Here is a 20115-nt window from a genome sequence, read left to right as displayed (position 1 = left end):
TGTCCATTTTCATTTTCCATGTTGGCATGGATTGGATGGTTTGACCACAGCTGGCAAATCAGAGAGCTGCACCAGGTTCCAGTTTGATTTGGTTTGGTTTCTATGGTTGGATGCCCTTCCTAATGCTTGAGAAATGGTATTTTATAGTGGTGTTGGTAGGCATATGAGAAAATAATAATAATAAAACAGTATCAGAAGGCATCAAGAAGAATATAAAGGAAATTGGAATAGAGTACCCAGTAGAGTACCAAACTGTTACAAAAAGTTTGCTTCCTTGACATGGCCAGAATAATCAGTAAAGTATGAAAGAGTTGAAAAGAACAGATAGCATGGTACCATAGGCTGCAGTCAAGACTCCGGGAGTTCCAACAAAACCTGAGTTAAAAATAATAATAATAATAATAATAATAATGATAACAGAAACAATTCCTATCATAGTAGGTGCCTTATGTATAATAAAAAAATATTCAGACAAATACATAACAAAAACACCAGGACTTACAAATATATATAACATACAGAAAATTGCACTACTGGGCACTGCACACATTCTATGCAAAACACTTTCAATACAGTAAACATAAGAGCACCACAGCAAACCGCAGCACATACCCAAGGCGCACAGAGCTGCGCTCGGTAGTGAAGTGAAAGCACGTTATAAAAATAAAACTACTGAACAATAATAATAATAATAATAATAATAATTATAATTTCAAGTTTAGCCCCAAGGGCAGCAGTTTGTGGGGAGGGGATGAGTTGATTACATTGACCCCCAGTGTTCAACTGGTACTGATTTTATCAACCTCAAAAGGAGGAAAGGTAAAGTTGACCTCAGCAGAACTTGAACTCAGAACATAACAACAAGCGAAATACTACTAAGCATTTCGTTCTATGCGCTAACGATTCCACCTTGAATAATAATAATGATAATAGTAATAATGATAATGATAATAATAATAATAATAATAATAATAATTCTCTCTTACTTGTTTCAGTCATTTGACTGCGGCCATGCTGGAGCACCACCTTTTTAGTCAAGCAAATCGACCCCAGGACTTATTCTTTGGAAGCCTAGTATTTATTCTATTGATCTCTTTTGCCGAACTGCTAAGTTACGGGGATGTAAACACACCACCATCGGTTGACAAGTGATGTTGGTGGGGACAAACACAAACACACAAACATATACACACGCATACATACATATATATATATACATATATACGACGGGCTTCTTTCAGTTTCTGTCTACCAAATCCACTCACAAGGCTTTGGTCGGCCCGAGGCTATAGTGGAAGACACTTGCCCAAGGTGCCACGCAGTGGGAATGAACCCGGAACCATGTGGTTGGTAAGCAAGCTACTTACCACACAGCCACTCTTAATAATAATAATAATAATAATAGTAATAATAAAGATAGCTATATTGTTGATGCCTAGTAAAAGAGCAGTGTGACATTGTTGTTATATTTGAGTATTTCTGGGATACAGGAGATTACTAAACATCTCAAACACATTTTTAGCTGCATCTCTCTTTTTATTTCACAATAGATTGAAGCTTATCAAATATTTTCATTAATCAAAATATCTCAGTGAAACATGAAAAGGAGACATACTTGATGAATTTAATTAGCAATGTAGTTTAATTATTAAAATCTAATTCAAAGAAACGTCAACTTCATTTGAAGTGAAGATTGATAATAGAGGCTAAACAAAATAACAATTCTTGCACAGTAGCAATGATGTTTATTGATTGCTCAAACAGCTGCAATTTATCACCATTTTATCCCACATTTCATTGTAACCTCCCAACTAAACACAAATATTATTTCATGAATCAACAAGGGGAGTCTCAACATGGTCACTTTTCTTGTTAGAAATAGCAACAAAATCTCCCTCAAACCACACCCTGATACAGTGGTTCTCAACCCCTTTTTACCTATGCATCCCTTTGATTACTATTTAACTCTGGTGGACCCCCATAGCTATTCAATGTTTAAAAACTAGTTTTATAGACATTTCTTTCAAGATTCCTATTTTGTTTTGTCACGCATTCATTTGTATAGGTTTGTAATAGCACTCACTGAGAGAACATGTTTCAGTGGCTAGAAATATGTTGAACTATGTTAAGCATTAGAGAAAGACAACTAGTTTTTCTTGCAATAAATATATCTAAAGTGAAATTTTTTCATGAACCCTAAAAATACCACCATGGATCCTCAATCAACTATTTTGCTTTTGTGGACCCCCACCACAATCTAACATATGATCCACCCCCATATAACCCCTAGGAGTCATATGGACCTCTTTTGAGAACTAGTACTGTAACATCTTAAAAAAGGACCAGCACACTGGATTATGTAATCTGGGACTGATAATTCCTTTGAAAAAAAAGAAGACAGAACACCTATCAGTTCAATGTCCGTGATCATAGGTCTGCACTACCTTGTCCAACCTTGGGTTAAATAACAACACATTGAATATTTTTAACTTCTTCATTTAGAATGGGGGTCAGCAATAGATGGGCCACAGCACACAAAAAGACCATTGAGGTGGTTCTTGGGCCTTTTCTTGAAAGTTTTTGAAATTTAATGTATTTGTGGGTCATTAATTCATTTCCTTTAACTGTTTGTTTAACACTAAGACACTGAGAACTATTTTCATGTACCAGCACTAATAAGAAGGAGTTTCAACATAGTTGTTCAATCTGCTAGATATAGCAACCAAATCTCCCTCGAACACAACCTACCATCTTAATTAAGAAAAGAACATATTACTTAATGTAGTTCTGATGTCTTTGTAAACAGATAGGATGGTCACAATTGGAATACTTTTGATTACATGTCTGCTTGATCATGTTGAACCTGGGGCTGAACAATAACTATCTTATTGATGAGCCAATAAATCGATAAAGGCAGAAAAAAATTTGATCAGCTTTATTTTTGTTTTGTTTTGTTTGTTTGTTTTTTCAGTAATGGAAAAACATTCGAGCAAGGTCTTTGCTAGTGCCACTGGACTGTCTCCTGTGCAGGTGGCACATAAAAAACACTATTTGAGCATGGCTGTAGCCAGTACCGCCTGACTGGCCCCTGTGCCAGTGGCATGTAAAAGCACCCACTACACTCTCGGAGTGGTTGGTTTTAGGAAGGGCATCCAGCTGTAGAAACTCTGCCAGATCAGATTGGAGCCTGGTGCAGCCATCTGGTTCACCAGTCCTCAGTCAAATCGTCCAACCCATGCTAGCATGAAAAACGGACGTTAAACGATGATGATGATGTACTGCAGACTACATTGTCCAATGTTTCCTTATTCAAGATGGCAATATATGGCAATTCAAGATGGCAATATGATTTTGAGGGAGAGTTGACTACTATTTCTAGCAGATCAAGTGTCCATGCATCCATGTAAAGGCTTCCTCTATTACAGTGTCTCTTATTTATGGCTGACTGTTATTTTTAGTTCTGTACTTGAAACTTGCTTCATAATTATGATTCTGTAGTCATAATTATGTAATCTATGATTCTATAGTTTTATACAGCTCTCTATCTTTCACATAATAGTTATTCAATAACTACTCATTACCCACCAAAAATACTGTCCTAATTAATATGTTGTCACTTCTACTACTAAAAAGCTCTGTCCTTTGATCACTGCTAAAAACAACAATCAAATTATCCTCATATTAAAGATTCATGTTCCATTTTCTCTCATTCTTATTGTTTTGTATTTACAAAGGTCAATGTCAACCAACTGATTATAGTACTTACTTCACCCTCTTTAAGATATAGAGTGTTCAGAGCTTAATGTTTTTATTATCATTCTTTTTGCATGTACAAGAAAAAGTGAGTTCGTTTTTAGAGTTTAATTTAGCTCTTCTAAAAAGAAATGTGGTTTCCACATAGTAGAATTTATGTAGTACATGGAATTCCAATTAACACTTTTGTTGCCATATTTCTGTTGAAATATGGAACTTTTATTTTAATATATTTTGAAAATAGTGAAGAATTTAATAAAATGACTTTGTCAGTATTTAGCTGGTGTTTGGAACATAGAGAGTATTAATTTATACAGTTTAACCCTTTTGGCATTTAAACTGGCTATATCCAGCCATATCCGACCAAAATATTCTATGCCAAATTCAGTTTCTTTCACCTTCCCTATAATGTCATTCTGAAAACAAATAATCACATCATTGGAATCTCAAAGCCATGAGATAATGCATGGTTAATTCAAAGCAATGGGAATAAACAAGCATTACATTTGACAGAGTAATCTGAATATAAAAGGATTAAAACAAAAAGTTTGTATCAGAGAGTCAAGAATGGTTCCAGGCAGGTTAGTATCAAAAGGGATAAATAAACATTTGAGAATTTAGTAACGTTATTAGGAATTATAATCAGAATGCAGTAAGAATTGGAAAGATAGTGGCAGTATTTGAATTTTTGCACTGCATGTTTACATTATGTTGACTTGTATACCAGGAAATGTGGTAAATAGCCATGGATTTAATGCTTCCCTCTTTGACCAAACAGTAAAACAAAAAAGAAAAGGACATCAATAATATATAAAAATCATACTTTTGTTCCCATTCATTGGTAATTGATAACTTTAATGAACATATAGGCACAGGCTTGGCTGTGTGGATAGAAGTTTGCTTTCCAACCACATGGTTCTTGGGTTCAATGCCACCTTGGGCAAGTGTCTTCTACTATAGTGTCCGGCTGACCAAAGCCTTATGAGTGGATTTTGGTAGACAGAAACTGAAAGAAGCTGGCTAGCTGGCAGAAATGTTAGCACACCGGGCGAAATGCTTATGGGTATTTTGTCTGCTGTTACATTCTGAGTTCAAATTCCACCGAGGTCGACTTTGCCTTTCATCCTTTTGGGGTCGATAAATTAATTACCAGTTACTCACTGAGGTCAAGGTAATCAACTTCATCCTTTTGTCTGTCCTTGTTTGTCCCCTCTATGTCTAGCCCCTTGTGGGCAATAAAGAAATAAAAAACTGAAAGAAGCCTGTCATGTGTATGTATGACTTTGTGTCTGTGTTTGTCCCCCACCAGTTTTGGTGTGTTTACATCTCTGTAACTCAGCTGTTCGGCAAAAGGGACCAATAGAATAAGTGCAAGCTTAAAAAGAGAATAAGTATTGGGATCAATTCGTTTGACTAAAATCCCTCAAGGCAGTGCCCCAGCATGGCTGCAGTCTAATGACTGAAACAAGTAAAAGATATACTACATTTAATTAGCTGCTGTTTTTCATGGCGTGTAATCTTACTTCCAAACCACATAGTTTCATAGGTATTTTGCTTACATGTCTTCACAGATTTAGCAGTTTGGATCAGGCTTAAAATTCTGTGTTGATTTACTCATAGCACTGTAGCTTGCCTAATCAATTGTTAATCTTTTATGTCTATATATTTAGTGTGCTAGTAACATCGACATTGATGGGATGGTTTCTGCAACTCACTCTAATATATCGGACTGTATCCAAAAGAAAGCCATCAAGATTGATTAGTAAAGATTCAGTGAGAAATACACTTCAGCCAGTCACAAATGCGCCCTTACTTCTCTCTATCTCTCTCTTATTGCTTCTATTTTATCACTAAACTAGCTATCTGATTACCTTTCCCAACTATGCTCACTTGTCCTATATATATATATATATATATATATATATATATATATATATAATAATATTAGGGACAAAATCCAAAATTCTGTTCTTGAAACTTGGTTATTTTCCCTAAAACTATATATTTTATATATATATATATATATATATGTATATATCTGTTTATCTTGATATGAGATCACCATGTTGTGCACATATGGTTGTGATGCATGTGCCTCATGTACACGCATCAGACTGGTAATCATGATGGGTCTACTGGGCTTCGTATATTTTACCCCAGTGTCACTTTGATGGCATGCACTGCTCTCTTACTCAATAATAATAATAATAATAATAATGTTCAAAAATTTGGAATATGAAGACTGTAAATATTGTGCCTGTAATAACTGGTGCATTAGGAACCATAGGAACAGGAAAAATTATCAGAATTGCTTTGAACACTTGAAAGGTTATTGAAAGCTTGTGGATGTCTAAGATTACAGGAATATAAATTCTACCAGGAATAAGATCAAACCTGAGTCAAATCAAATAATAATAATAATCCTTTCTACTATAGGTACCAGGCCTGGAATTTGTGGGGGCGGTTTAGTGATTACATTAACCTCCTCCCCCACCCCCCAGTACCTGACTGCTACTTAATTTATCAACCCCTGAAAGGATGAAAGGTAAAAAGTTAACCTTGATGGGATTTGAACTCAGAATGTAGCAGCAGATGAAATACCACTAAGCATTTCATCCAATGTGCTAATGATTCTGCCAGTGAGCTGGCAGAATGATGATGATGATGTGTCTATACTCACACACACAGACACACATGCACACGCACACACTATGCATGATAGGCTTCTAAGCTTCCATGCAATTTCCATCTACCAAATTCCACTCATAGCACATTGTTCAACTTAAGACTAATGTAGAAGACACATGCCCAATGTGCCTGTAGTGGGACTGGACTCAGAACATGTAATTTATGTAGCAAACTCTCTAACCATAAATTTACACCTGCATTCATTCATTCTTAACTACAAAACTACTCATGTATTCATATAACACCTTTTTTCCACCCCTTTGATTTACTCTGTCATTTTTACTCTGTGTAATTTGGTTGTATTAATATAAATATCTATATATTTATACTTAAAAACTCATTTTTGAAAGCTTCCATCTTTTGCTTTTTCTCAGTTTGTATGTATGCATATGTGGAGGTGCAATGGCCCAGTGGTTAGGGCAACGGACTCGCGGTCATAAGATCGCGGTTTCGATTCCCAGACTGGGCGTTGTGAATGTTTATTGAGCGAAAACACCTAAAAGCTCCACGAGGCTCTGGCAGGGGATGGTGGTGAACCCTGCTATACTCTTTCACCACAACTTCCTCTCACTCTTACTTCCTGTTTCTGTTGTGCCTGTATTTCAAAGGGTCAGCCTTGTTACACTGTGTCACGCTGAATCTCCCTGAGAACTATGTTAAGGGTACACGTGTCTGTGGAGTGCTCAGCCACTTGGACGTTAATTTCACGAACAAGCTGTTCTATTGATCAGATCAACTGGAACCCTCGATGTCGTAAGCGATGGAGTGCCAATACACACACATGTATGCATATATACATACTCTGTATTTCATATCCAGGCTGTTATATTTACTATATATAATTTGTTTATCCACATAACTGCTTTCATATTTGTTCAGCTTGGTCCTACTTATAGCCATTCTTTACCCCATGGAGTTGATCCCCTGTAAAGACATCAGAGTTCAAATTTGAATCATTTGAGTACTACTAAGTGTCTTCTATACTGAGAATCTCTGAATTTCATCTGTTGATCATATATATATATTTCTTTCCAGGTTTTGCTATTGGACAAGCTGGAATTCTTGTGATACTTAGCCAATTTGTCATTGCATATGTGATATTGCTGCTAACCGTTCTCTCCATTTGTGCAATCTCTACCAATGGACTTGTTGAAGGTGGAGGGGCCTATTGTATCCTTTTATACAATTCAAATATATTCCATGTTTGTTTGTTTCTTTCTTTGTGTATATATATTTACTAGCAAGCTTGCATGCTATGCCATGCTATGCTGGAGAAACATTTACAGAATTGATTTGCTTCTGGCTGCCTGAAAATGGCAAATGAAGAGACACCCAGAAAAATTTGCAATGCATAGATTTATGCATGTTATGTTAAATGTGACTCTCATATTATCAACAAAGTGAAATACCACCTTTCAGTAAATGAATTAACATCCTAGTGCTGCAGCATGTATTGTGTGGTTGTTATATTTCATGCATTTGACACAATCCAATGTATAGAAATATATAAATAAGTCATAAATAAATAACATATGGTGGATGATGTAATAATGTAACATAGAACAGTCAATAAAAGAAATAATATATTATATATTTACTTAATCACTTGTTGAGTGAAGTGGTGCAGTAGAAGTAAGATAGGCTCATAAGCAAGTGGTTGTAGAATGAAACTACACTCTACAATGGAGTGGATACAATTTTTGATATTTATACATCACAACTGAGTTGTCTACTAATATACCAACCATATACATATATACCTACAGGAATTGATACAAATTGTATCATGCAATAGAAATTTATATAGGGTCAAAGGGTCACCAACTGACTGGAGTACACCAAAACCTTAGTATTAGGTCGTCAAGTATGAAATTTGTAGTAAGGTATATTTTTGTGCCATTATTATATTTTAACTATCTTTATTTCTTGTTAGAAAGCTAACACATCTATTTCTTTATTCTAACTCATTTTGCGCTTTATAGTGTATTTATAAGTTGTTTTTTGCTATTTTTGTTTAGAGATGGATAAGTCAAAAATTCGTACAGTTTTGAAATATGAGTTCTTTCTTGGAAATACAGCATCACCTACAGTTCGGGATATTCATGGAGTATTTCATTCTAATGTTATTACACAACAGCAGTATCAAATTGGTTTGCAAAATTTTGTTCTGGTAACTTTGACTTTACAAGTGAGCAATGCGGTCAACCAGAAACAACGGTGTATAATGACAAACTGAAAGCCACCATCGAATCACATCCATCTCAAAGTGCCTGTGAATTTTTGTTGTTGTTTGGTGTTAGCAAGCAAACAATATTGACTCACCTAGTTCAAAGGGGTAAAGTGAAAAAGTTGGATAAGTGGGTTCCACATGAACTCAATGAAAATCAGAAACAGCAACGTTTGGAAACCTGCATTATGCTACTTTCTCGTCACAAAAATGAATCATTTTTTAATCAAATTGTAACATGATGAGAAATGGATCCAATACAACAACCGTAAACATTCAGCAGAATGGTTGGACAAAGACAAACTACCAAAACAGACCAAAATGCAAAATTCATCAAAAGAAGCTGATGGTGTGTGTTTGGTGGTCCGGTGCAGGTGTGATCCATTATGATTTCATTAAAACTGGCTCGTCAATCACAGCCAAAGTATATTGCAGCCAACTGGACAAAATGATGCAGAAACTTACAAAAAAACAGCCGAGATTAGTCAACAGATCCATTCCTATTTTATTGCAAGACAACACCAGACCAGACATTGCAAAAATGACATTGGCGAAACTAAAGGAGTTGGAGTTGGAAGTTCTCCATCATCCACCATACTCACCTAATCTTGCCCCCACTGACTGCCACTTCTTCCAGAATTTGAATAACTTTTTGAAAGGAAAAAAATTTAATTCCGACGATGCTATAAAACAGGCCTTCCAAGATTTTATTGACTCTAGATTGCTTTTGCAGTTCCAGGCTGGACAAACTACTGCAAAAGTGGCAAAAGTGTTGACAATATGGGTGCATACTTGGATGAATAAAACTATTCCTTGTATTTATAAAACATTAGCAAACTTTTTTGTCTTTTCTACAAATTTCATACTTGACAACCTAATAGCATAGTGGGCAGAGATAATAGCAACAACAGAACTTTTCAGTATATAGGCTATGTAAATTTATCTCATCCACAGATGATGTTTGAATATACTTAATTAGTAGTTATACTTAATCAGTAGTTATATTGAATACACTTAATAAGTAGTTGTATTGAATATACTTAATTAGTAGTTATATACTTATTAGTAATTATATTAAAATGCTTGTATTAAGTTTCAGAAGTCAAGAAATTGAAATTGGTGGTTTTCAAGTGCCTTTATCAACATAAGTGATGAAGTGAAATAGTTATAATCTATGATTAAATTTTTTGTATTTTCTGGTATACCATATAAATTTCTCAGGCCAAAATTTACAATAGCAGATTGATTTATTCACCAAGAGAAATGCAGCACAGTTTGTAATGATAGTGTCAATGTTTGAATGTTTACACTACATATTTACTCTTTATGCTATATCAACTTGTGTGTCAGAAAATACCGTATGAGTCATAATCAGCTTATCTTCCACACCCTATTGCTCAATGTATATTATGTACTGACTTCAAGAGGAAACGTAACATAACCTAGCAGACTCCACTTCTAATCTCATCTACCATAAAGTGCTCAATAGTAATGTTTTTTTTATTTAGCTGTCTTCTGTGAGGAAACAAATACCTTTAGGTTGTTTATTCATTAGAAATTTAGGTTGTTTATTCATTAGAAATTTAGGTTGTTTATTCATTAGAAATTTAGGTTGTTTATTCATTAGAAATTTAGGTTGTTTATTCATTAGAAATATAGGCTGTCTAATCATTAGAAATATAGATTGTCTACATTAGGAATATATAAGCTATTCAACATTTGAAATATAGACTATCAATTCAGAAATATAGGCTGACTACTCACTTGTTAGAAAAAAAATATGCTGCTTCCTTAATAGAAGGCAGTCTCATTAAAAATATGGTATTGGAAGACTTAAAGACAAATTAGTTACAATATTGAACTAGCTGAACAAGTATCTACAAACTCCTTTGCTAATTCACAGACAAAGGATACAGATCATGGTACTATAAACAACTGACTTGCTAAAGCCCTTTACTCCCTATGGAGCATAGGCCATAAACAACTTTTCTCCACTCTTGTAGAGTGAGCAAGTTTTATTTCTGCTTCTCTCCAGTTGGATCCTTGCTTCATGGAGGCACGTTGCCTAGTGGTTAGGAGTATTGGACTCATGATCGTAAGATTGTGGTTTCAATTCCTAGACCAGGTGACATGTTGTGTTCTTGAGCAAAACACTTCCTTTTACATTGTTTCAGTCAACTCAGCTGGCAAGAATGAGTAATCCTGCAAGGGACTGGTATCCTCTCCAGGTGGAGAATATATATGCAATGGAAACCAGGAAACCAGCCCTTATGAAATGGTAGAACTTGAAGAAGAAACTTTACCTTTTATGATCCTTGCTCCTTGTTGCAGCATCCTCTCGGATTTTGTTGTACTACGACATATGTTTCCCTGAGAGAAGGCCTTCCTCTCTCAGGTCTTGTTAGTTTTGAATTGTCATTGGAGCTTCTGTAACTGTGCTTTTTTCTAGGGTAGGATGTTAGTCCTATACAAACCAATTTTTACCAATGGGAAAAGGTGGTTCATATTAGTCAAGTGTCTAACCTTTAGCTTGTCCACATGAGAGGCTCTGCCAGGGGCTTATGCTCCACTGGCAGAGCTCCTAGGGTCATTGAAATACACAAGCCAACACACCTTGAGGTGGACAAATGACTAGACAACCCTTATATGTCCAGTTGATACTCTACATAAGAACCTAGATGTATTGTTTAGCTCCAGGTCAATCCCAACCAAGCAAATCCATGATTGAAGAGACTCCATTCACAATCACCCAGTCTTTTTAGAAGTATTTAGGACTACATTGTCCAATATACCCCTACTTTTTACAAAACAGTAAAGTGTGGATCAAGGGAGATTTTACTGTTATTTCTAGCAGGTCAAGAGGTTTCCTTGTTTGCTCATACTAACTGGAGTTTGCTCTTGCTTTTGTAGCTATTTTGTACCGAACTACTAAAATAGAACTCCCTTACCATGTTGTTAATAGGTTAGTCATTGCTCCATCAGTTTGTTGCTGCACATTTACTTAACTATAATTCCTCAGATATGATAAGTCGAGCTCTGGGACCAGAATTTGGTGGAAGTATTGGCTTCCTGTTTTTTGTAGCCAATGTCTTCTCTTGTTCTCTTTACACCTCTGCTATTGTAGAAGGTTTGATTCAGAACTTTGGACCAAGTGGTAAGTCCTTATTTATACTTTTCTTCTCAAATGCATGCAGATATGCATGTGTGTGTGGGTGTGTGTACAAGCATTGCATACATATATACACACACATCTACATACACACATGTACACGCACGCACACACACACACACACACACACACATACAAATATACACATATAACTTATCCAGTGTGATAGTGTTTTCCTACTGATCTTATATTAGTCTTCTACCTATTTTAAAATTCAATATTACAAAAAGAAGAAACCAAAAAACTGTGTGTGTGTGTGTGTGTGTGTGTGAAAGGTAATTTGTGTAACTGAAATGAAAACTTTTTCCAACTTCATATTTAGGAGCTCAGAGATGACGGCTTTTGCCTTGGTAAACTTGGGTAAACCTGCATATATTCTGAGTCTGAGTTCAAAGTTGGCCAAGGCCGACTTTGCTGTACATCCTCTCGGGTTTGATGAAGTAAGTACTACTTGAACACTGGGATCAGTGTAATCGATTTACCTGCTCCCCGAAATTGCTGGCCTTGTGCCAAAATTTAAAACCAATATTTGCAGTATTAGTAAGGCAGGTCGCTGTCAGAATCGTTAGCAAACCAGGCAAAATTCTTAGCAGCATTTTGTCCATCTTTATGTTCTGAGTTCAAATTCCGCCAAGGTCAACTTTACCTTTCACCCTCTCAATGTTGGTAAAATAAGTACCAGTTGAACACTGGGATTAATGTAATTGATTTACCTGCTCCTTGAAATTACAGGCCTTGTGTTGCCAGAATTTGACAGCAATAATTGTGGTATTATTCCCACATTTTGGTTATTTATGTCTGCAGGTACATTCACATCTAACTCTACAGTATATCTGCCGTACGATGAAACCAACCATTGGTATGACTATATGTATGCCACCATCTGCCTCTTTCTTTGCCTTGCTATTTGCTTTGTTGGAGGAGCCATGTTCGCTCGGTTTTCTGCCTTCATTTTACTTGTAAGTATCTGTCTATTCTTCCTTTTTCTTTCATCTTTTTTTTTTTTTCACTTGCTTCAGTCATTGGACTGTGGCCTTGCTGGGGCACTCTCTTGAAGGGTTTGGTCAAACAAACCAACACGAGTAGTTATTTTTTTTTTTAAGCTTTGTACTTATTCTTTCAGTCTCTTCAGTGAAACTACAAAGTTACTAGGATGTAAACGAGCCAACACTGGTTGTCAAGTGGGGAGGGGGAACAAACACAAAAACAACCATCTTCATCATCATCATTTAACGTCCCTTTTCTGTGCTAACATAGGTTGGACAGTTTCACAGGAAATGGCAAGGCCGGGGGCCACACCAAGTTCCATAGTCTGTTTTGGCTTGGTTTCTAGAGCTAGATGCCCTTCTTAATGCCAACCACTCTACAGAGTGTACTGGGTACTTTTTACATGGCACCATCACCAATGTTTTTTAGCCAGTGCTTTTTATGTGGCACTAGAACCAGTGCTTTTTAAGACACACATATATATAACAGGCTTCTACAATGTTTCCATCTACCAGACTCACTCACAAGGCATTTGTCAGCTCAGGATTACAGTAGAATATACTTACCAAAGGTGCTCTACAGTGGGACTGAACTCAAAACCATGTTGTCTCAAAACAAACTTCCTAACCACACAGCCCTGCACGTGCCTTTATTTGTAAATAAAAATGAACTTAAACCTTTTTATGTGTGCAACACCAATGCAGCAACTGCACAGTTTTGCACCCATGCAGTTTAAATAGAACATTGACCACAACCATTGTTTTGCACCTGTATGATGTTGTTTGCTCTTGTTTAACTGAATGGTAAAGTAGCAATTTCCATTTATATTTTACAGTAACATGATTACCTACAGGAATGTCATGTCAGTAGAGCACTAGATAAAATACATTGTGGTATATGTCCTAACTATTTGCACTCAGAGTTCAAATTTCACTGAAGTCAATTTTGTCTTTCATTATTTTGGGTGTCAGTTAAAAAGGTGCCAATCCTGGGTAGTGGATTTGCAGAACTCTAAGTAGTATTTGTTCCAGTTCTTTGTGTTCTGAGTTCAAATATTACCACGACCTCCTTGGATGGAAGATTTAACCCTTTTGTTACCATATTTTTGTTGAGATGCTCTGTGTTTCTTTCAATTAATTTTAAATATAACAAACAATTTAGTAAAATGACTTAGTTATCATTAAGCTAGTGTTAGGAACATAAATTGTGACAAAGGTTTGGTGGAAAATTTTAATTTGAAAACAAGACATTTGTACTACAGAGCCAGAGGTGGTTTCATCTGGGTTGGTATCAAAAGGGTCAATCAATCACCCTGTCAGACACCATATGCTGACATGTTGGGTACCTTTAGTCAGATCCACACTTTTGCAAACATTTGTGTTAGATCTTTGGTTTGAGGATGCCTTTATTTCTCCCTCCCACCACTCTTGGAGACCCTGTAAAGGGTTATGGGCACTACTTTCTTTTTTAACTATCCAACCATCCATTTTCTCTACCCACTATTCTTCGGAGAGAAGATGGGTGGATGGATGGATGGATAGAAGACATAAAGTCTATAATAATAGTCTGGACTAAAAAGGGACCAGTTGTTTTGCATTGTTACCCAACAATCATTGTGTCTTGTGTGTTTTTATCTTTCCTATTCTTCAGCTTGGAATAAGTGAACTTTTCTTTCCATCAATCAATTTAGATGGTGATGGTGGTGACGGTGGCAGCAATGGCAGTGACAGACAGTTTTCTGATCAAACCAAGGAACTATGTTCTTGTTCGTCCATCCATCCACTCATCCCTGTATTCTGCCCACTATATCCGGGAAGATCATGGAAGTAGAGTCCTCAGGAACCTCCTCCATAGGGTCCTATTAGAAGCAACAATCATTCAACTTTCCGGCTGAATGCCCAAACATGACTAACTGAGACTGTGGCTATTATCCAACCATCTTGTTCTTGGTCTACCCCCGGGTTTCCTACTTGTTGGCTTGGCTTGAAGCATCTCCTTTATGATTCTTTTTTGTAACATTTTAATCTCATGTGTCATAGTATTGGCACTCCATCGGTTATGATGATGAGAGTTCCAGTTGATCCAATTAATGGAATAGTTAGCTCATTAATTAATGTGTAAGTGGCTGAGCATTCCACAGATATGTATACCCTTAACATAGTTCTCAGGGAGAATCAGTATGATACAGAACGTATCAAGGCTAACCCCTTGAATTACAGGTACAACTCATTTACAACCTAGTGAGTAATGTTACATGAGAAATCCTTTCGAGGAATCCCATTTTGGCTACTTATATTCGCAATTGTACTGTTATAGTCATTACCCAACATTCATGACAAAAGGAGGATAAAAGGAAATTAACTCTTTCTTGCAAATATTAGAAAATAGATGTCAAAGTATGAAAGAAAAAATATGTCTTCTTTTTTACCTTGTAACGGCATTTAGCCAGGGGGTGTTAAGCCAGCTTCTATTGAGTTCACCACATTGTGAGTTCATAGGAGTTTCAAGAGAAAACAGTTTCTGTCTGTATTCATAAGCCACCATACACAACCGGTGGCAGGTTGTCCTTGTTTTCCACCTTTTCAGTACGGGATGCCCACAGACGTGATCCAACACCACCAGGAAGCCCCTGGATCCTGGAACAGATGCTTTCTGAAATTCACCATTGCCCTCCAGTTAGCTGGGTTGTGACCCTAGCACCGCCAGTGTCAGACCTGTCCACCTTGGGTGGCCCTACCGGGGACTTGAAGTCCCCAACAGCATAGCTCTGACATTCATTCATTTAACTTTCGCACCACAATGAGATCAAGAGTTGCACTTTGTGGAAGGAAAGAAAAATTATGAACTATGATATCCCAAATGTCTTACGTATAAACCATATACTTAATTTGTTAATTTGTACCTAATTTTTCTTTGGTAGATTGTTTCCCTCTGTACACTGATGACAATAATCAGTTTCCTTGTGAAGAAAGACATCATTCCTGTGCCGATTCCACGTAGTAACACTTTAGTCTATAAGATGTCTAATTATTCAGACGTCTTTGGCAATTATACAGGATTAAAATTTTCCACATTCAAACAGAATCTTTATGGTAAGTGACATTATTTTTTTGTATGTAATTTCATTTCTCCATTTATCTGGTTTGCTGTAGCATGCACATACACTCACTCACTCACTCACTCACTCTCTCTCTCTCTCTCTCTCTCTCTCTCTCTCTCTCTCTCTCTCTCTCTCTCTCTCCCTCTCTCTCTCATATATATATATATATATATATATATATATATATATGTATATATGTATATATGTATATATATATATATATATATATATATATATATATATATATACCCATAAGGAATCTTAAATATAATCTGAATCTGAATAGGGTGGAGGGAAGGAAGTCGGAATGTCCATGGAAATAAACCTTCTCCCCAGTAATGAATAGTTTCATACAGGTTATGTTGCGAATCTAGCAACATATATATATTCACACGCACATAGACATACATACATATATATAATATATATGTATATGTGTATGTGTGTCTGTGTGTGTATATCCTAATAACCTATCAGATGCCATATATATATATATATATATATATATATATATATAAATGAGAATGTCTGTCTGTCTGTCTGTCTGTGTGTGTTTCCCTAAAACTCAAGAACTACACAACCAATTTCATTCAAATTTTACACGTGCCTTACTTAGGGTCCCTGTTGTGTTTTAGTCAAAAAAAATGTTTAACTTCTTGCATAGTTCGAGCCCACAGCAACATAATATCTCCTCCACTATTTAAGTATTACGTGTCAAAAGTGAAACAAAAACACTCATGTCAAATACTTTCACTTTAAAAATGAAACTATTCCACTAACTGAAACAATCACATTTCGATACTGTAATGACAGATACTTTCACTTTAATGGTTTCAGAGAGAGAGATGTATATGTATACATATAGATGTATATGTACACGTATATGTACACGTATATGTTTAGATATATATAGATATATAGATCTATATGCATACATGTATATGTATACATATGTGTAGATGTATATATAGATGTACATGTAATATGTACACATATATACACATATATACATGCATACAGATATCTATACATATATACACTCACACACACACACACATACACACAAACGCACACATTAGTCATTTGTTTTTTTTATCCAAAACTACGTAAAAAGTACTGAATGGATCTTTATGAAATTTAGAAATTATATTCTATGCATAACGGCCATAACCACCATGAAAATTCATATATTTTTGATGTTGATGAAATTTTAACCATACAGATTACACACAAATAAAGTAATATTTCTAAAATTTCTTCTTAGAAGTCACAAAGACCCATTCATGGGGACTTCACACCCACAATTTAGTCATTTTTCCTAAGCAAAGACGAATACAGTTGTACTATTGGAACCTATAGGGTCACCCGAACATAACAGATGAGCATTATTTGTAATTCAATGGTACAAGTATATCTTTTCAGATATACTTACATTGTGATTTCTGCAATGTGGTGCATAGATTGTCAAGAAAATGAGACGCATCTTTGCCTCCACTTTTTATTATCACTGGGTCACACATAGTCCCCAGTTGGTAACATTGATTTCAAGGCCTTCCCAGATGAGTGACTGGTTGTTCTAAGACATTTATTGATTGTAAATTTTTTCTGCAGTTACCTATCGGTATAGTGGTCATTTGCAAACTCCAGAGGCGACACTTTCATTTCTCTTTACTCCAAATGTCACACGTTGTTATTTCAATTGGGTCATACCCTTCCAATTGCTACAGATCTGTAATGCATCTTACAGCTATACCTGTCACCTGTATGGTGAGGAATCCTACATCGGGGTGTAGTAACGACTAGGCTAGGGCAGCTTACTAATTATCGTGATCATTCGTATTTTGGTTTCCTGTAGCTTTGCTCTCTTTTACAAACCCAGTGAAGATACATATATTTCCTATTTCAAAGAAATTCAAACAATACATATTACACCCAAGTTAAAAACATTCCCAACAATTCAACTTCTCTGCTTGACATTAACACACCCACCCCCAATAGGGGCCTTAACTTCTACATTTTTCAGCTCCAAGAGCTCCATTCTTCATGAGCAAAATCCTTTTTACAGGATCCATAACACTAGAATTTTCGAATATGAGCATAAATATCAGATATATAAAGATGAGAATATGTGTCTGTGTGAATCCATAAAACTCGAAAACTACACAACCAATGTCATTTGAAATTAACACATGCCCACACCAATATCATATCTCCTCCACTATTTCAGTATTATGTGTCAAAAGTGAAACAATAACATGTCGCTACTGTAATTTCAAATACTTTCACTTTAATACTTTCAATTTCACACTGAAACTATTAAAGTGAAACTATACTCTCACATATATACAGGTATACTATAAGACCAAAGTTAAAAACATTCCCCACAATTCAACATCTCTGGTTGACATTAACACACCCACCCCCAATAGGGGCCTTCATTCCCATATTTTAGAGCTCCATGAGCTCCATTTTTCAGGAGCAAAATCCTTTTTACAGGTTCCAGAAGACTGAAATTTTGGAATATGTGCATAAAGATTAATAGTATGGGATACATGTCTCATGATTAGAATTTTTTTAGGGTGTGTAAAGAGGGAAAGAACCCTCATGTGCAATTTTGATGAAATTCGAATCATATCTATTCCAGTTCCTTACAGGAAGTATAAGAGAAAAGTCTCATCCTTCAATTGCATGTAACACGGGCAACGCCGGGTATCTCTGCTAGTATATATATATATATATATATATATATATATATATATATAGCAAATGAAAGACAGAAGATGGAATATTAGTTATACAGGGTGTCCACAAGGTCTGGGTACATGGAGTAAATAAAATCATAACATAAATAATTAGATATAAGAAATTATTATTTCTTATATTTAATTGTTTATGTTATGATTTTATTTATTCCATGTACCCAGACCTCCATGTACCAATTAAATATAAGAAATAATAATTTCTTATATCTAATTGTTTATGCTATGATTTTATTTACTCCATGTACCCAGACCTTGTGGACACCCTGTATAACTAATATTCCATCTTCTGTCTTTCATTTGCTATATATATACATACATATATATATATATATATATATATATATATATATAGTCCTGTACCCAGATATGCACCTATACATACAGGTGGATGTCGGTATGCACATACCTGTACGTATATATGCATATACTCATTTACTATTTGTTTATATATATATATATATATATATATATATATATATATATATATATATATATATATATATATATATATATGCATATACATATACATTGTGCATGTGTGTACATATGTTTGTACACACACACACACATATTGTATCAAAAAAAGAATATTTTAGATATACGTCATTATAAAAATGAGAGAATATTCATTGTCATAAAACTGGTACATTATAACAGTAATTAGTCTTGTGTAGATACCTAGGCTTAATTAGCTCAACTGCCTGGAGTGGTCTTGACAGCTAGTTGTATTAATGGCAGGGTGCTCGATCATTTTGACTGGTTCATTCATTCATTTAACATGTCTTTCCATGATAAGTATAGCTCATGGACGTGGGTTGGAGACAAATCTGAGGCAGAATTTTATGGTTGATGTTGCTATCTCTTACCTGCTTTTCAATTAAAGAACTTTTTTTATAACATGGCTCTTCAAAAGTATAGAGTGACCAGTTATGTCAACAAGGAATGTAAGGAGATGCAAGCAATATCATAGGATGTCAACATTTATGCATGTACATATGCACACATTGAACTTCCATACAATTCCTGTGTAACAAATTCACTCACAAGGCATTGATCACCCTAAAGCTATAGTAGGAGACACTTACCTAAGTTCTGGGCAGTGGAACTAAACCTGAAAACTTCTTGGTTGTGAAGTGAATAGTCATATTTGCACTTAACTATCCCCACCAAAACTGCTGGTCTTGTGCCAAAATTTGAAATCATTATTACCTCCATATTGGAAACAATTTTAACTAAAAGTATTGCCATGATGGTCTTTTACAGAGAATTACACAACAGATTACAGTACGGACACCAAGATGACTTTTGGAATTGTGTTCTCCATTTTGTTCAGCAGCATAACAGGGATTATGAATGGAGCTAATATGTCAGGTATGTAGAAGAGCTTTTATTCAATTTTTGTCTTCACCATCTCCCCATCTCTCTCTCT

At 35.5% G+C, this 20115-nt stretch overlaps 1 protein-coding gene across 2 annotated transcripts in view; it reads left to right on the top strand.

Moving 5' to 3' along the window:
* LOC106883331 (solute carrier family 12 member 9) overlaps positions 1–20115 on the top strand; it is a 117742-nt gene that overhangs the window by 84979 nt on the left and 12648 nt on the right. For both annotated transcript variants that reach the window (XM_014934298.3, XM_014934297.3), the window contains exons 2-6: positions 7477–7611; positions 11688–11822; positions 12642–12796; positions 15745–15916; positions 19950–20057. In XM_014934298.3, coding sequence (XP_014789784.1) covers positions 7477–7611; positions 11688–11822; positions 12642–12796; positions 15745–15916; positions 19950–20057 — 705 coding nt within the window. The remainder of the gene's footprint in view (positions 1–7476; positions 7612–11687; positions 11823–12641; positions 12797–15744; positions 15917–19949; positions 20058–20115) is intronic.

This window comes from Octopus bimaculoides, chromosome 3 (assembly GCF_046866305.1).
Source record: "Octopus bimaculoides isolate indiv1 chromosome 3, ASM4686630v1, whole genome shotgun sequence".
NCBI classification, from domain to species: Eukaryota; Metazoa; Mollusca; class Cephalopoda; order Octopoda; family Octopodidae; genus Octopus; species Octopus bimaculoides.
The sequence above is the reverse complement of the archived record's forward strand: the minus strand, read 5'-3'. Positions and strand labels throughout refer to the sequence as shown.